Source organism: Carcharhinus amblyrhynchos, chromosome 14 (assembly GCF_965287045.1).
Source record: "Carcharhinus amblyrhynchos chromosome 14, sCarAmb.v2.hapA, whole genome shotgun sequence".
NCBI lineage: Eukaryota > Metazoa > Chordata > Chondrichthyes > Carcharhiniformes > Carcharhinidae > Carcharhinus > Carcharhinus amblyrhynchos.
Window position 1 is genome coordinate 30,807,229 of NC_137337.1, and position 16,316 is coordinate 30,823,544.

Below are 16,316 nucleotides of genomic sequence, written 5' to 3' on the forward strand. Positions count from 1 at the left end.
TTTCAGAGGGCAGTTGAGCCTTTGCTGTGGATCTGAAAGCACATACAAGTCAAACTGGATATAGAGACAAAGTTCCTTCCCTATAGGACATTCGTGAACCAGATGGGTTTTTATGACAATTATTGACACCAGCTTTTTTAATTCTAGATTTTATTTAATTGCAATTAAAATCTACAGCTGCCATACTATTTGAACTTAATCTTTACCTTCTCTCCAATACTCAATTTAAAGCAACTTTAAACTCCCCAAATGCAAGATCCATTTTTTTCATTTTAATAGCCTAAAGTGCACCCACCATGTTATTCTAATTACATTAATTTCCAGCCAGGGACCAAGCTTCCTAAGTCTCTGGAAATCCTTTCAGCTTACATTACAAATGTTTTTAATGTTGTACATAATACCTCACCAATGCCACCAATTCCTAAATGGGTTTCACAAAAGTTAGCTTGGCAGGTTTGAAGACCCACTTGCTGCACAAGAACAGCATATTAGGAGCAGGCAGCATCAGCATCATAAAACTAGTTTTAATAAAATATCAATTAAACACTACAAGGCCTGCATAGCTTGAACGTGTAGTTTGAACCTTCCTTCTCTGCTTTCCCCCTCATCCTTCCGTGGGCCAGCTATGAATCAGCAACACAGTAGGCAAGCTGTTGGGTTATTGACATGGTTTCCATTACTACATTTCAGGAGCCTGAATCACAAATCATCCTTTAAACTTGTAAGAGCAGCAGTACATAGGCAGCATTTCTCACTTTACTGGCATAAACGTGTAAACCACAAAATGCATTTCAGGAAACCACATTTGGTCACCATTTCCTTTCACTGAAAATATCCTCTTCCTGACAGCATCCTGTAAGCATTCTCACCCTCGATAGTGATTAATAATAATCCACTTAGTCTGCTGAAGTCTTAAAGTTTTTGTGACCACCATGGAAGTCTGAGGCAGCTAAAGGATCAAATAAATTATTAACATTTCCAAGGCTTTTCAACGTGTATCTATTGAGCACAAGAGCAATAAAGAAAAGATAATTGAATGCATTATAACTTAAATTTCCAGTGCGTCAATAATTGTATATTGGGTCAAATAGATCAGTTTTACTACTCTAAATGTCCATGATGATCAATACATGAAAATTATATTTTAGATTCATCTTGTTGCGCACAGAACAGTACATGGTTCATACATCGTTTTAAAAAAATGAAACTTCATAATATTTGCATTAATAATAGCAATGCCATTACCTTAAACACCAAGATGTCATCACCTTAAGTCTCACCACGAATCAAATTGAAATTTTAAAGTTGAACATGTATAAATACTTCAAACGCCAAGTTTGAAAAAAAAACTAGATTAAAGATAACACGATCCAAATGTTTGAAAGCAGGAGATATGGTAAGGCGTAGGTTCAAACAATACTTTAATGCTTTTTACGCAAGCTTAGTTAATACCTCGTCTGGATTCAATTTCTCCAGTATTCTCATTGTTCTCACCGGGTCCCCATAGTCCAAAACCTCCAACTTGCTCAAAAGCCTAGCCTTCAATAAGACCTATCTTTCATCACTTCTGCCCTCATTAAACAACAACCTATATTGATTCCATGCCACCAACACATCTTCAATTACCACTATAGCTTTGTACCCACAATCCCTATTTCTGCCATCTCCCCCACTGCCTGATTTTACAGTGCAGAAAGAGACCAGTCTAACAGGTCCATTTTGACTATCACGTTCCCCATAAGTCTCCTCCCACTTTTTAAAATCAGATTTTTATATGAGCACGTCCCTTTATTCTCCTCTTCATCATGTATTTTTCTAGCTTTTCCCTAACAGCAGGTATGTCAGTCACCTCAACTACTCCTTAGTTCTAACATTCTAATCACTCACTGGATAAGGAAGTCTTTCTCAATTTGTGACTGCATTTGTTGTAAATATGGCCCCAGTTCTGGTCTCCCTTCAAATGAAAACATTTTTCCTACTTTTGTTATGATCCCAATTGATGTTATTGCTGGATGAGAAGGACTCAATAGCCATGAACTTTCAAACTTTCACACAATACCTCAGGGATCCAGCCACTATCAGTTCACAGGCAAGAGGTAGAGACTGCCAATCTTACGACTACTTCAGATCTCTGACTTCTCACTAGCCAACTCCACCAGACCTGTACTTTTCAGCTCTGTCCTTAACTTCAATAAACATGATCCTATTCAAGTTTTGCCAATCCTTTAACTTGAGTTTTATGGGGTCTTCTCTTTGCATTCCCTGATTTCTAGAACTACCAGTCCTGTAATTTATCTAGGACTTGCTTTCTTATGCTTCTGGCAGAGCTGAGAGAGCTGTTTCACCTCTAGCTTCCTGGATCTTTCTGCTACTGGTTCAGTTAAAACAAAATAAAAACACAAGGTATTTTCCCTAAAGGTGAGCTCTCACTGCTAAGCAACAGCTTGTCCTTTCTCCAAGTTCTTTACTTCGTATGCCATAAACTCTAAGCACAATACAGACACAGTATGAAATGAAACCAAAATCCTCATACATGCAAAGATTTTTGTTTAACATGAGTATAACTGAAGTTTCAATACTTTCTAACACTAAAATCTGTAACTTACTTTCAATATCTACCAATACAAATATAGTTTACTTAAAACATCACCTTCCTGACACTACCTTATCAAACTCTTCCTAAAATTAAAGGCCGCAATCAGGTCTCCTCCACCTTTTCTTGTAGCATTCTCCCCTCTGCATGGGTTTCCTTCCTCAGTCCAAAGATGTGCAGGTTAGATGGATTGGTCATGCTAAATTGCCCCTCATTGTCCAAAAACGTAGGTAAGGAGGATTAGTGGGTAAATATATGGGGTTATGGAGAAAGGGCCTGTGTGGGATGCTCTATCAGAGAGTCAGGGCAGATTCAAATGGGCTGAATGGCTCCCTTCTGCACTGTAGGGATTCTATAATGACTATAAATTTATAATCATTACCTTAGCCAGTTTTAATAGGCTTCAGGTACTACATGCATTTATGTCAAAATTTGTTGTTGCTGTTACATTTCCATTTTTGAAGGCAAGAGAATCCTGAATGAAGAAAGGGTAAACCCTATAGCTTTAAAAATTTGAAGACTTTGTTTTTTCTTCTGTGAAGACCACCAAAAAATAGCATAGTATAAAAGCCAGTGGAGCTTTAAGGCTGCGGGCATTTAAGAATTAATATTGAAAACAGTATAAAAGAGAGGACAGAATACCTACCATTAGGAGAGACTTAACATCTGTAATTCCCTATCATCTTTAGTTCTATGCTCATATGCCTTTGGCCTTTTCAACAGCTTTCCACCTTTACCCCGCTATTAGTTGCGGATGTGTTAGCTAGATAATCGCTGCTCTGAAACTTCGCCCCTTAATCCTTCTGACTTTTTAATTCTTTTTCCAATAACCATTCGAAAAGCAATCTTTTCAACCAAGTTCTTGATTATCTCTAATTTAGCACAAAAAATGATCCTTTGCATATTTAAAAGTGGTAACTTGACAATTTTATTAATGAAGTTTATAATGAGTTTATCATTAAACTTTATTAATCAGTGTCTAGCCCATGACCTGCAGGTAACCCAATACCAAATCATAGAAAATGATTTTTAAAAATCTATGTATAGCTATTTACTGGTTTCATTCGTGTGCGGTAGACAGTTTATTAGCTAGTTAAATATTTATCCATTAAAAACTATTAAAAGGATTGTACTCGCACCCTGGCACCTGAAAGTACAATTTTAAAGATATTCTTAAAGTCATGCAACTGATCTAATTAGCATAAAGTCACCTTGGCGATTCACATATTTTCCTGTGAGGGGCAGGGAAAGCAGGGATAGAGCTGGCTCTCGATGTGATTTTTGTTTAACATTAGTGCTAAAGGTTTTGGAAATACAATTTACACTGGACGTAACCTGGATGTGAAATTTCTGGATCTTTAATGCTTATCTTGCTCAATTTAGACAGCAAACTCTGTAAAGGCTAGTGCAACCTACCTAAAACGCTACTTCAACAGAGGCTAACAAGCCTAAAATTAAAGCAAAATCCTGCGGATGCTGGAGATCTGAAATAAAGACAAAGTACTGAAAAAATTCAGCCACACTGGCAGCATCTGTGGAGAGAGAAACAGAGTTAACGATTCTAGCCCAGTACGATGACTCTTCAGCACTACGACTCTTCAGCACTACTGCCAGACCAGCTGCACTTTTCCAGCACTTTCAGTTTTTATATTTACAAGTCTCCCTAGCAACATTCCTATAAAGAATTTAAGGAATTTCTGCTCAAGGGGAATTAGGATGGGCAATAAATGCTGGCTTTGCCAGTCAGTGTCACATCTCAAACACACATCTTTACAGTGCTCAATGTAAAAATCCCGAAATGAAGAAATAAAAAACCCTACAATCTGTAAAATTTAATTCTGTGTTATATTGTGCTGAAAATCTTCAATGATGCCTGCCAGAATGGCAATATTCACCTCAAAATTGCACATTTTCTCAAACCTGGTTTCATTTCAAAATGTTGGCATCCCTCAGTTGATATCCATTTTTAAAGTTACTAAATAACTGACAATAAATCATGAATCTATAATCTAATCTCAGGGTTTAAAGCATTTTATGAAGTGCAATGGAAACAGTTTCTCTCCAGCTACTCTATCTACACCTCTCATGATTTTGAGTGCATCAAAAGTTCTCTCAAACTTTACTCTAAAACAACCAGGGCTTCTCCACTGACTCTCATAACTGAAGTACCTCATCGCTTGAGCTATTCCCCCAAATTGTTTCTGCACCCTCGCCAATCCCTTCACATCGTTCCTCAAGTGCAGTACCCAGAATTGGACAAAATACTCCAGTTGAGGCCAAACTGGTGTTTTCTTAAGGTTCATCACAACTTCCTTCTTTGTTCCTTTTGTCTCTTTATAAACCCAGAACGCCAATAACGATGGTCACGCAGCCAGCAATATTGGAAATTTGCAGCCTTCTTCCTCGAGAGAATTAGAATGGTGTTTTATAAAATGATGAAGGTCCATCAATGAAATTTTTCCTAAAACAAATCTTTTGGACTCATCCTCCTCATATGTGCATTTTGACAATTAATATTGCTCTTCTGCTTAACTAAGTACTAAACTTAAATTATTTTTTGCTGCAGCTTTAATTAATTAGAGTCTTCAAAGGCCAGGATCCCATTGCCAGCAAGACTGTACCCAACATTTCAACTCAGGACCTGGTGCCCTTCCCTGCCCACTATGCGCAGAGGTATCCTAACAGTGGATCACTGCAGCCCCTAACCCAATGCTGCAGTGAGTTACACAGCTCTTCCATAACATCTTGTGTAAACCACATCTGTGCATCCGTTTGTTGACACTTAGTCACATCCTATTCAACGTTAAAAGTCCTCACTACACCCAGCTATATAAAGAAACAAAGCAGATTTTTTTCAATGTTTCAAAGAACAAAGAAAATTACAGCACAGGAACAGGCCCTTCGGCCCTCCAAGCCTACACCGATCACGCTGCCTGATTGAACTAAAACCCCCTGCTCTTCCGTGGACTATATCCCTCTATTCCCATTCTATTCATGTATTTGTCAAGACTCCCCTTAAAAGTCACTATCGTAATTTCCTTCAGAATTCTAAAATTTAATCTCTTTTGGGAGCAATAGATCTTCAAGTTTTGCAATTTTAAGATTTACTGAAGCATGTTAATTAGACACAGACAAAGTAGGTCTGATAATTACAAGCCCGAGTGGCCTGTGTATAAACACAGGAATAAAGTAACTAGTTGACTTTGGTATGTGAGCAAATTGAAACTTAAAGGGGGAAAAAATAAAATGTAAGAACAGGATAGACTAATTTCCTTACACTTGCTAAGCTAAGGCACCAATTTTATGGATTTACCACTTTTTTAGGGCAACCTGTTTAATTATACAAGAAATTTATAGAAAAATGGAGAATTAATGGATTGAACTGTTAAGAGGTTCTAATCAAGTTAATTTCTTAATCAAGCTTTGTATGTAAAATAAATGAATTGCAGGCTGGTAGTTCTAAGAAGAATTGTTGAGATAAAAATGATTTAACTTGCATAAAAGGTAACCTGTTCCATTCATTAAATTTTTGTCTTGTTGTTCTGTTTTCCCTCCACCCAAATGCTTGTTTTCCTTATCCTACTTCACTCACTGGATATTTTATTTTCACTTTCTCTCTAATCTTCTTTGCTGCACCTTTTACAGCATGGCTTACTTTCCTTTCATTTTATAAATCCTTGCCTTTTCCATTTTGAATTCAGCCAAAATTTCTAGTACTACTTCATCAACAGTTATCCTCTAATTGTTCTGTCTCCTCCTTTTGTAACCTCTGTGGCCAACCACAAACTTCTGCAAAAAAAAGGCTTTCATCAACTTTAATCAGCTACTTCTTTTAACAACTTTCCCTTTTTATGTGTACAATAAATTCCATTAATACTTATTTACCTGACAGTCACTTCCTATACCTTCTACTTTCTCTTTCTTTCTCCCCTCTGCCACATTAGTTTATAGTTATTGCCAAAGCATTAGTTATTCTCATGGAAATGGCACTGATCACAGCTTTGGTCAGCAGAAGCCTATAGAGACCTTTCCTGATACAGAATGGGTCCGATTGTATAAGAAATCAGAGCTCTTCCATCCCAACACCATTTCTCCAATCACATACGTAATTGAATCACCATTACTATACTGTCTAGCCTGTTAACTATAGAAGTACTTCTGTCATTATTACCCTTGCTCTTTCATCACCTCATGTTTTGGTACAATCCCAATTCTATTTCCAGGATTACAACTTCTGTTGCTTCCCATCACTCTTTTAAACAAGATAACCTGGCAGGCAATCTATTGTTTGGAAATCTTAGTGGTATCACTGTAACAGGGATTCCACACTAATTATCCACTTGATAGTTCAACACTCGAGGAAATCTCTGTACTGCCTTTGTGGATGCTCGCTCACTCTTTTTCTTTGCTAACTGTTGTAATGAGACCAGGTCAAAAGAGGTTTACTAACTTTCACAAGGGAAAAGTGAGTTCATCAAGGGGAGGGGTGGAGGTGGAAGAGATAAGCTTCTATTTGAAAAAAAAGAACAATCCATCCCTGATAAGGAGTCTTAAATGGGTGCTTGTATTATTTCTGAGGAGTGGACAGCCCCTTCCTCAGATAACCGGGTTTTCTGGCAGAATGAAGCAAGCAGGCACTTAAGATGAGGCCATGACAATGAGATTCCAATCCTACATAATAGAGTGAGCAGTTCTGGGTAGCCTTGAGTGGGCACATCGCCAGCCTAATTGTTAGGGTCACAACCCAAGCTTTATAAAGGTCCATACAATCTTAACTTACACAACTGGTTGAGTAGCACTGTAGGAACCAGCCAAGTATAACTAATCACAGCAGCTGTTAATTAAGTAAAATATTACTGGCTACAACCAACCATGAGACATTGCACTAAGTCAGTCAGTAAGTTCTTAACAGCAAACAGAAATCAAATAAATTAAAAGCACTGTGCAGTACAAATTGCAGTACTGTGCCCTAATCTCATCTGGTGAAATTAAACTCCACAGTGTTCTTTCGCACTTGTAATCATATCTTGAAAAATGTTTGGATGTATTCTTTCTATACATAGTCGTATACAATTTTAGACCATTCAAAGCATTTTGATGAAGCAGTTAGCATTGGTCAACATTTTTAAGTTACACCCGGAAAATATTAAAGTAATCGTGACTCTTTGTGCAGTGACAGTTTCCTATTACAAGTGATTGAGTACCAATATGGTTGTGTGACAGAATTTCCTGCACACCCGGTGTTTGTGCTGGCATCACATTCTTACTTTCAATCCCTTTATTCACTGCAACTACAGTGTTATACGCCAGTAAAAAAGTTGATTTGTCCCTTGTCATAACAATGCCTATTAAGGAAGTGTCTAACAAATTGCGGAATGTAACCTGTTGATTCTCAGACAGGTTTTTAGTCCTCCACCTCTGTTCAGGAAATAAGAATTACATTAGAGGATACTGAACTTAAGCCAATTCAATGGTTCTTGTCCAAGTCCCAAACAAACAAATTGGGTTTGAGAAGTTTTACCTCCAAAATATATATATATTATTTTACACATATAAATGTGTTCTCTTATTACATTTTAAACGTTGAAATTTCAATAATGTTTTAGATTTCAACAATTATCCAATCTAGTAAATTAAGTTTGAAAATGAATTCACTTCAGGTACTGTGTAACCAAGCTAGCACAGTCAAAAACTGTATCAATATACTACTTTTTTGAAAATGGAGATGCCAGTGTTGGACTGGGGTGGGCACAGTAAGAAGTCTCACCAAAGTTTAACCTGGTTAAAATCCAACATGTTTATTTGACATCACAAGCTTTTGGAGCACTGCTGCCTCATCATCCGAAAGCTCTTGATTCCAAATAAACCTGTTGGACTTTAACTGGGTGTTGAGAAAGAAAATTCTTTGGACATTGGGAGGTCACATATTACATATACTGGTAAATCTGGGGTAGTAGTGTTGCAAAACGATAACTCATGCAACCTTCTTGAAATATGCAATCTGGCCCAGAGAATAGTGCTGTCAAGTTTTATTAAACTCGTTGAGAATTGGTGGTAAGTGTCTGCATCTAAAGAGGGGATTAAGTACGTAGAGATATAATGGAAGGTTAAATGCCCAAACCACTATAGAGAGCATATTTTGATGCTAAGAATCAATATTCCAGACTGTACATAATATTCAACTCAAAAGACGATGGCTGCATATCATTGCCAAAAGAAGGTGATTTGCAAAACATATTGGAATTTCAGTAGGTGCTTCATTAGGTGTAAGAGATTATTTGTTTGACTGCTCACCTCACCAAATGCTCCTCTGCCAATGACTTTCAACATTTCAAAATCATCTCGGCGCAGCCTCAGTTCCTTTACAGTAGAGGTGAATGGTTTCGCTGTAAAGTTCAAAAATGATGGAATTAGAGAGGTTATATACATTTATTTTAAATTATGACTTTCACTGGAATGTTAGAAAATTAGGCCAAAAATTCACACAATTCCACTACTCCAAGTATTATTCTCTGCAAAACAAAGCACTTCAGATATTTTAAATAATCAGACCGCCACATTTTAAGATCATGAAATTAGTTGTCGCTCATCTAAAAAGGAAAAAAAATGCAGGACAATGGGAAAAGGGTAGGAGACTGAGTAGCTAAAATGCTCTTTGTAGAAAGCCAGCAGCGGCTTGACAGGCTGAATGGCCATCTGTAAGGATTTTATAATTCTACTTCATTGCCCAGGTTTTCATTCTTGAGGCAGGAATTGTGAGACAGCCTATTTCCTGAAGTTGAGATCCTGCCTCCTGCCCAGCAGGACCCATTCACGCTGTTTGCATGGTGAGGTGACGGAGACAGGCTGGAGTCAGGGCCACGCCTTTGCGGCAGACCAAAAAAGTTGATCTGTCCACAGACACTGGAGATCAAGATGTAGAACCTGTCTCAGACTTTGAAATGTTGAAATAATAAAATGCAAAACATAAGAAATCCCTCCTGGGAATAATCTATAGGTTCCCTAATAGTGGTTCCACAGTAGGACACAGTATAAACCAGGATACACTGTGGGCTTGTAAGAAAAGTACAATCATCATGGGTGATTTTAACATCCATGTAGACTGGATTAATCAAATCAGTAAGGGTAGTCTTGAGGAAGAGTTCATAGAATGAATTAGAGAATGTTTCTTGGAACAATATGTTGTCAAATCAACCAGGGAGCATGCTATTTTGGATCTAATATTTGTGTAACGAGATGGGATCAATTAATGATCTTGTACTAAAGGATCCTCGGGGGAAGAGTGATCATCGCATGCTTGAATTTCATATTCAGCAAGTCCCACACTAGTGTTCTGATGTTAAGCCAAGCTAATTACATAGACATAAATAGATTTGGCTCTAATGGACTGGGCAAAAAGGCTAAAGGATAGGACTGTTGATGAGTGGTGGCAGTTGTTTAAGGAGATATTCAATTCGTCCCAACTAAAATGTACTCCGGAGCAGCAGGAAGACTTCAAGAAGGGAAAACAACATCCATGGCTAAGCAAGAAAGTTAAAGGCAACATAAAGACAAAATTAAGGCATATCATATTGCAAAGGTCAGTGACAAGCTGGAGGACTGAGAAACTTTTAGAGTAGTAGAGGGTTACTAAAGACCAACAGAAGGTTACAGAGGGGAAGGTCTAAAATGCCCATACTCACAATGCTGTAGCCAAAAGTATGCATACTGCATGCAGGCTTGCTACTAATAACTTATCTTGGGACCATAATCCTACATGACAGGAATCGTGTGTTTGGGTTCCATCCAATTTTTAAATCCTCCCTACCATCATTCCAACACAGACAGAAGTATGAAAATCCAACCCTATGCTTCTATAATCAGTAGCATGAATGTTAAAATTCCACAAATGTTTTCACGGCTTTAAAAGGCAGTATTTATGAATGCACTAATGTTCAACAGATATTACCAATTATGATAAACTTAAATTAAATTTTTAAAAATTCCAAACCCAATTTTATCTCCTTTTCATCAAGAAAACACTGATCATAGATGAACATTCTTTTCAATGAAAATGTTTAGACATAAATCAATGGAACATGTGTTTGAAGCTATAATTCCTAATTTGTGTTTGTGCATGTGTCTTGTTGAAAGTGAGGGAAACGTGGCAAAAGGTGAAAGCAAGGATGGCATGGTGACAGAATGGTTAGCACAGTGCCAGGAACGCAGGTTCAATTCCAGCTTCGGGTGACTGCATGGAGTTTGCACCTTCTCCCCGTGTGGGTTTCCTCAGGGTGCTCCAGTTTCCTCCCACTCTTCAAAGATGCGCAAGTTAGAAATCGACTGGCCGTGGTAAATTGCCCCTTAGGGATTAGCAGGGTAAATACATCTGGTTATGGGGATAGGGCCTGGGTTGGACTGTTATCAGTGCAGACTCGATGGGCCACATGGCCTCCTTCTACATTGTAAGGATCTTACGATTCTATGAGGAAAAGTTCAGAGGAAGAGTCTGTACTGTGGTAGTTTCACAAACTCCACCGCACATAGTTTCAGAAAGTCATTCGGAGGTGTTGGGTTCGTTCAGTTTGCTATTTACTAAAAATGAAATTAGTCACTCAATTTACATCATGCTGATAAAGGAACTGTGTGCTTCAATTATATAAAAGGTAAAGTCGCCATCATGCCAGATGACCAAAAACTGCTCTTCCCTTTGAGGGGGAAAAGTTGACTGGTGGTGATTTAACCTGAGTGCTACCAGATCTCAAGCAAGGGGCAAGGTTGAGAAGTGGACCTTCATGAATAACTTCAGCTGGTACAGGAATTTAACACTGTTCGGCGTCACTAATCAGCAGTCCAGCCAACTGAGTTAAACTGAACTTGCTTCTAGTATTCACACGAGTACACAGGCAGCATAATTAAAAAACATATTTGCACCATGCCACTCAACCTTGGGATGTATAATCAAGTATTTTTGAGGTGTGATCACTGTTTTAGTATAAGAAATGCAGCAGCCAATGTGTTCACAGGAAGATCCCACAAATAGTAATCTGATCATGATCAGATAAGCTGCTTTTAGTGCAATTGGTAGAAAAATAAATATTGGCCAGACACATACTCGCTTCGAAACAGTGTCATGGCATTCTTTACATCTACCTAGGAGAGCAGATGGACTCTTAGTTTATCATAATTTAGCAACAGAAAATCTGTACAAATGCTTTTTGAGAAAAAGTTTATACCTTTTAAAAATGTGAACAGGGTTGGCAAACTACATGACGTAAAAGAAAACACTAATACGTAAAGTAGATATTTTAATTGGCATCCTATTTGTACATTATGACTAAACATGTTTAGAGTTTTGCAATACAAATAAAAGTCGATGTCACTGTATCAATGACCGGAACAGATATAGCAAGCTGTTGTACGAAGACCACAACATAAAGGTCAATTGCGCAACTTTCAATTAATGTTTTGGCTATTAACATTGTGCAATATTAGCTGAGGTGGCAAAGCAGATACAGAACTATCTATGCAGTGGTGGCAATGCATATCGTTAAAATGTTGCAGCAACTCAACCATAAAACAATACTTCATTCTGTGGTAATGCATTTTGGAAAATCTAATATAGATAGGAAATACAGTAAATGACAGGATCCTTAAGCATATTGACAGGCAAAGGGATCTGGGTGTACAGGTACACAGGTCACTGACAGTGGCAATGCAGCTGGAGAAGGTAGTCAAGAAGACATACAGCATGCTTGCCTTCATCAGCCAGGGTATGGAGTTTAAAAATTGACAAGTCATGTTGACGCTTTATAGAACCTTAGTGAGGTCGCACTTGGAATAGAGTGTTCAATTCTGGTCGCCGCACTACCAGAAGGATGTGGAGGCTTTGGAGAGGGTACAGAAAAGATTTACCAAGATGTTGCCTGGTACGGAGGGCATTAGCTATGAGAAGAAGTTGGAGAAACTTGATCTGTTCTCAATGGAGTGACGGGAAGTTGAGGGGAGACCTGATAGAAGTCTACAAGATTATGCGGGGCACGGACAGACGGATAGTCAGAAACTTTTTCCCAGGGTGCAAGAGTCAATTACTAGGGGGCATAGGTTTAAGGTGCGAGGGGCAAGTTTTAAAAGAGATTTACAAAGCAGATATTTTGTTTTTACACAGAGGGTGCCTGGAACTCGTTGCCGGGGAGGTAGTGGAAGCGGATACAATAGTGACTTTTAAGAACATAAGAAATAGGAGCAGGAGTAGGCCATCTAGCCCTTCGAGCCTGCCCCGCCATTCAATAAGATCATGGCTGATCTGTCGTGGCTCAGTTCCACATTCCCGCCCTCTCCCCATAACCCCTAATCCCCTCGCTTATCAAAAACCCATCAACCCGCATTTTAAAAATATTTAGCGAGGCAGCCTCCACCACTTCACCAGGCAGAGAATTCCAGAGATTCACCACCCTTTGAGTGAAGAAGTTCCTCCTCAACTCCATTCTAAACCGTCCCCCCCTTTATCTTGAGGCTGTGCCCTCTAGTCCTAATGTCCTTTCTGAGCGGGAAGAGCCTCTCCACCTCTATCCTATCCATCCCATTCATCAGTTTATACGTCTCAATGAGATCTCCCCTCATTCTTCTAAACTCTAACGAGTACAAGCCTAGTTTATTCAGCCTCTCCTCATAGCTCAACCCCCTCAACTCCGGTATCAGCCTAGTAAACCTCCTCTGCACTCCCTCCAAGGCCAAAATATCCTTGCATAAGTGCGGCGACCAAAACTGCACACAGTACTCCAGCTGCGGCCTCACCAATGCCCTATAGAGCTGCAGCAAGACCTCCCTACTTTTATATTCAATCCCCCTCGCTATGAAGGCCAGCATCCCATTAGCCTTCCTGACCACCTGCTGCACCTGCAGGCTGGGTTTTTGCAACTCATGCACAAGGACCCCGAGGTCCCTCTGCACCGTCGCCTGCTGCAGTTTTTCACCCCGTAAGTAACAGTCCTTCCTACCATTACTCCTACCAAAGTGGACCACCTCGCACTTTAAGGAGCGTCTTGACAAATACACGAGGGATATAGTCCCCGAAAGTGTAGGGGGTTTTGGTTAAGTCAGGCAGCATGGTCGGTGCAGGTTGGGAGGACCGAAAGGCCTGTTCCTGTGCTACATTTTTTTTGTTCTTTGTAAAAACACACCTGTTCTACTTTATGCCAGAAAGCTGAATAACTAAACAAACCAACATTCTGCCTCCAGAGGTTATGAGAACAAAGAACAAAAACAGCCCGAGAAACAGGCCCTTCGGCCCAATGAGCCCACGTCGCCATTTTAACATTACCAGTCCCCCCTCCACCCATGACCCTTATCTATTGTTTATGGAATTCCACATTGAGGGAAACTAATTTAGGGACAATTTATTACCTCCAATCAGCCTAATAGCACATCTTTGGGGCGTGGGAGGAAACCGGAGCACCCGGAGAAAACCCACGCGAGCACGGGGAGAATGCGCACACTCCCACAGACACTGGCCCAAGTCCACGTGTCTGCACAGCAAACAGTGATAGTCACTAAGCTGTCGTGTTGCCCAGCACCTGGTCCAGTTTAAGCACACACCAACGACATGAAGCACTAGGCTACTTTCGAACATTCAAGAGCAGCCCTTGTATGACCCATCGCGTGTATAAAGATTGGTTTTCACTGGTGACTCAAAGCAGAGCTTTCCCCTGTGACAATACCAATACAAGTCAATACTTTCTGGCTACAGGAAGGTGTAATGATGCAAATTTTGTTACTACTTAGCCCAAAGCCTGAATGTTGTTCAGGCATTGCAGCATGCACACCCAGGCTGCTTCAATATCTGAGAGTTATGAATGGCACTGAACACTAATCAGCACTGATCAGCCCCACTTCTAACCTAATGATGGAGGGAAGGACATTGATGAAGCAACTGGAGATAACTAGGCCTAGGGCACTATCACAAGAAACTCTTCACGTCGTGGAGTTGAGATGACCGACTTCCAACAAGCATAACAATCTTCCTTTGTGCTCGGTAAGTCACCGACCCATGCAAAGTTTTCCCCCTCAATTCACGTCGACTTTAATTTTGCTAGGCCACTTTGATATTACATTGTCTAGTGGTACCTTGATGTCAAGGGCACTCACTCACACTTCACCTCCGGAATTTAGATCCTACGTCCATGTTTAGATAAGAACTCTACACTGAGGTCTGGAGCTGAATGGCCCAGGTGGAACCAAAGTGAGCATCGCTGAACAGATTGTAACTGACTAAGGGCCATTTGATAGTACTGTTGACAACACCTTTCACTCTACTGAGACAGAATAAACGTCACAACAATTGGTAATGGCTGGATTGGATTTGTCCTGCTTTTTGTGGACTGGCCATACCCAGGTCAAATCTTCCATATTGCTGGATAGATGCCTGTGCTGTAACATTATAAGACAGTAAAGAGTATAACTAGTTTCGAAGCATATATCTTCAAAAGTACAGCTGGAACGTTGTCAGCACGCACTTCTATATCAAGAAACAGCTGAAGGAGACTAGATATCACATGAAGTGAATTGAATTGGCCGAAGATATGATGGTGGAGCTCTCAGGAGGTAGAGGTAAACCATGCACTCAGTACTTCTGGCTGAAAATGTCTGCAAAAGCTTCAGCCTTTTTGCATTGACGTGCTGGGCTCCCCCATCATTGTGGAAAGATCAAATCACATTCTCACAGTTCATTTTACAGAAAAAAATATGAAGTTGAACCAAAACAATAGGTAGTTCAGATCCAAACATCAAAGGACACAAATTTCATCTATTTTATTGGTGATATGCTTTTGCAGTCTCAGTTTGATTTTTATTGGCCAGTCACTTAAATGGTTCCACAAAATCAGCTTTCCTTTTGACTGTAAGCCTGTTAGTTGATTTAACATATGTGAATTTACATTTGTGGGCTTCTCATCACTCTGACTAGTTGGGTAATGCACCCTAAAATCTTGTGCTACCCAACTATACAGTTTCCCAGTTGAAAGCTGTAGAATATTATGGAATGAGAACATGCACATGAGACTTGTATATTTATCACACACTGAAAAAAAGTGATGATCCGCTCCAATAAGGATTTGTACATGCCATAAGGATAACCTTAGGCAGTGGAAGAAAAAAATAATAAATCGACAGGGAAGTTTTAAGTGACCACAGACTCAAGTGGTCTAAAGCAATGGCCCAGATTTTGTACCAAGAGTTATGGGGAGACCAATACCATTCGCTCACTATCATTGAGTAAATCAGACAGCAGTATACATGCACAAACACAGAAATCTAGATATTGCTGTCTAAGGCACACGCTCTCCATTCACAAGCTTTGCTGCACTGCCTTTTGCTAGCCAAGAGATTATGGTATTTATCCAGTAAACACCAGAAAAACAGTTAGCATGTCCACTTAAGTGAGTATGTTTGCATATCTTGGCCATTTTAATCATGCACCATGAAAATAACAAACGGACACTCAAAACCAATGCTTACCTCAGATCATATCATGGCATTAAATAGAAAAATGTGAGGCAGGACCAAAAAACATTTCACTGAAAGTTGGATACTTGCTTTGCTTTTACAAAGATATTTCATCAAACCTTTGAAAAATATGTTGCATTTCCAGACTGAAAGTTTATTCATACAAGACTTGAAATGTATGGTGACAGATATTTAGTAATGTCATTAGGATTATTTTTTCTTCAATGTTATTGCAATTGTA

At 39.4% G+C, this 16,316-nt stretch overlaps 1 protein-coding gene across 4 annotated transcripts in view; it reads right to left on the reverse strand.

The window, feature by feature from the left end:
- The window catches only part of cdc42bpb (CDC42 binding protein kinase beta (DMPK-like)), a 175,810-nt gene that overhangs the window by 86,638 nt on the left and 72,856 nt on the right, over nt 1-16,316 (reverse strand). For all 4 annotated transcript variants that reach the window (XM_080202549.1, XM_080202547.1, XM_080202550.1 and 1 more), the window contains exon 2: nt 8,888-8,979. In XM_080202549.1, coding sequence (XP_080058675.1) covers nt 8,888-8,979 — 92 coding nt within the window. The remainder of the gene's footprint in view (nt 1-8,887; nt 8,980-16,316) is intronic.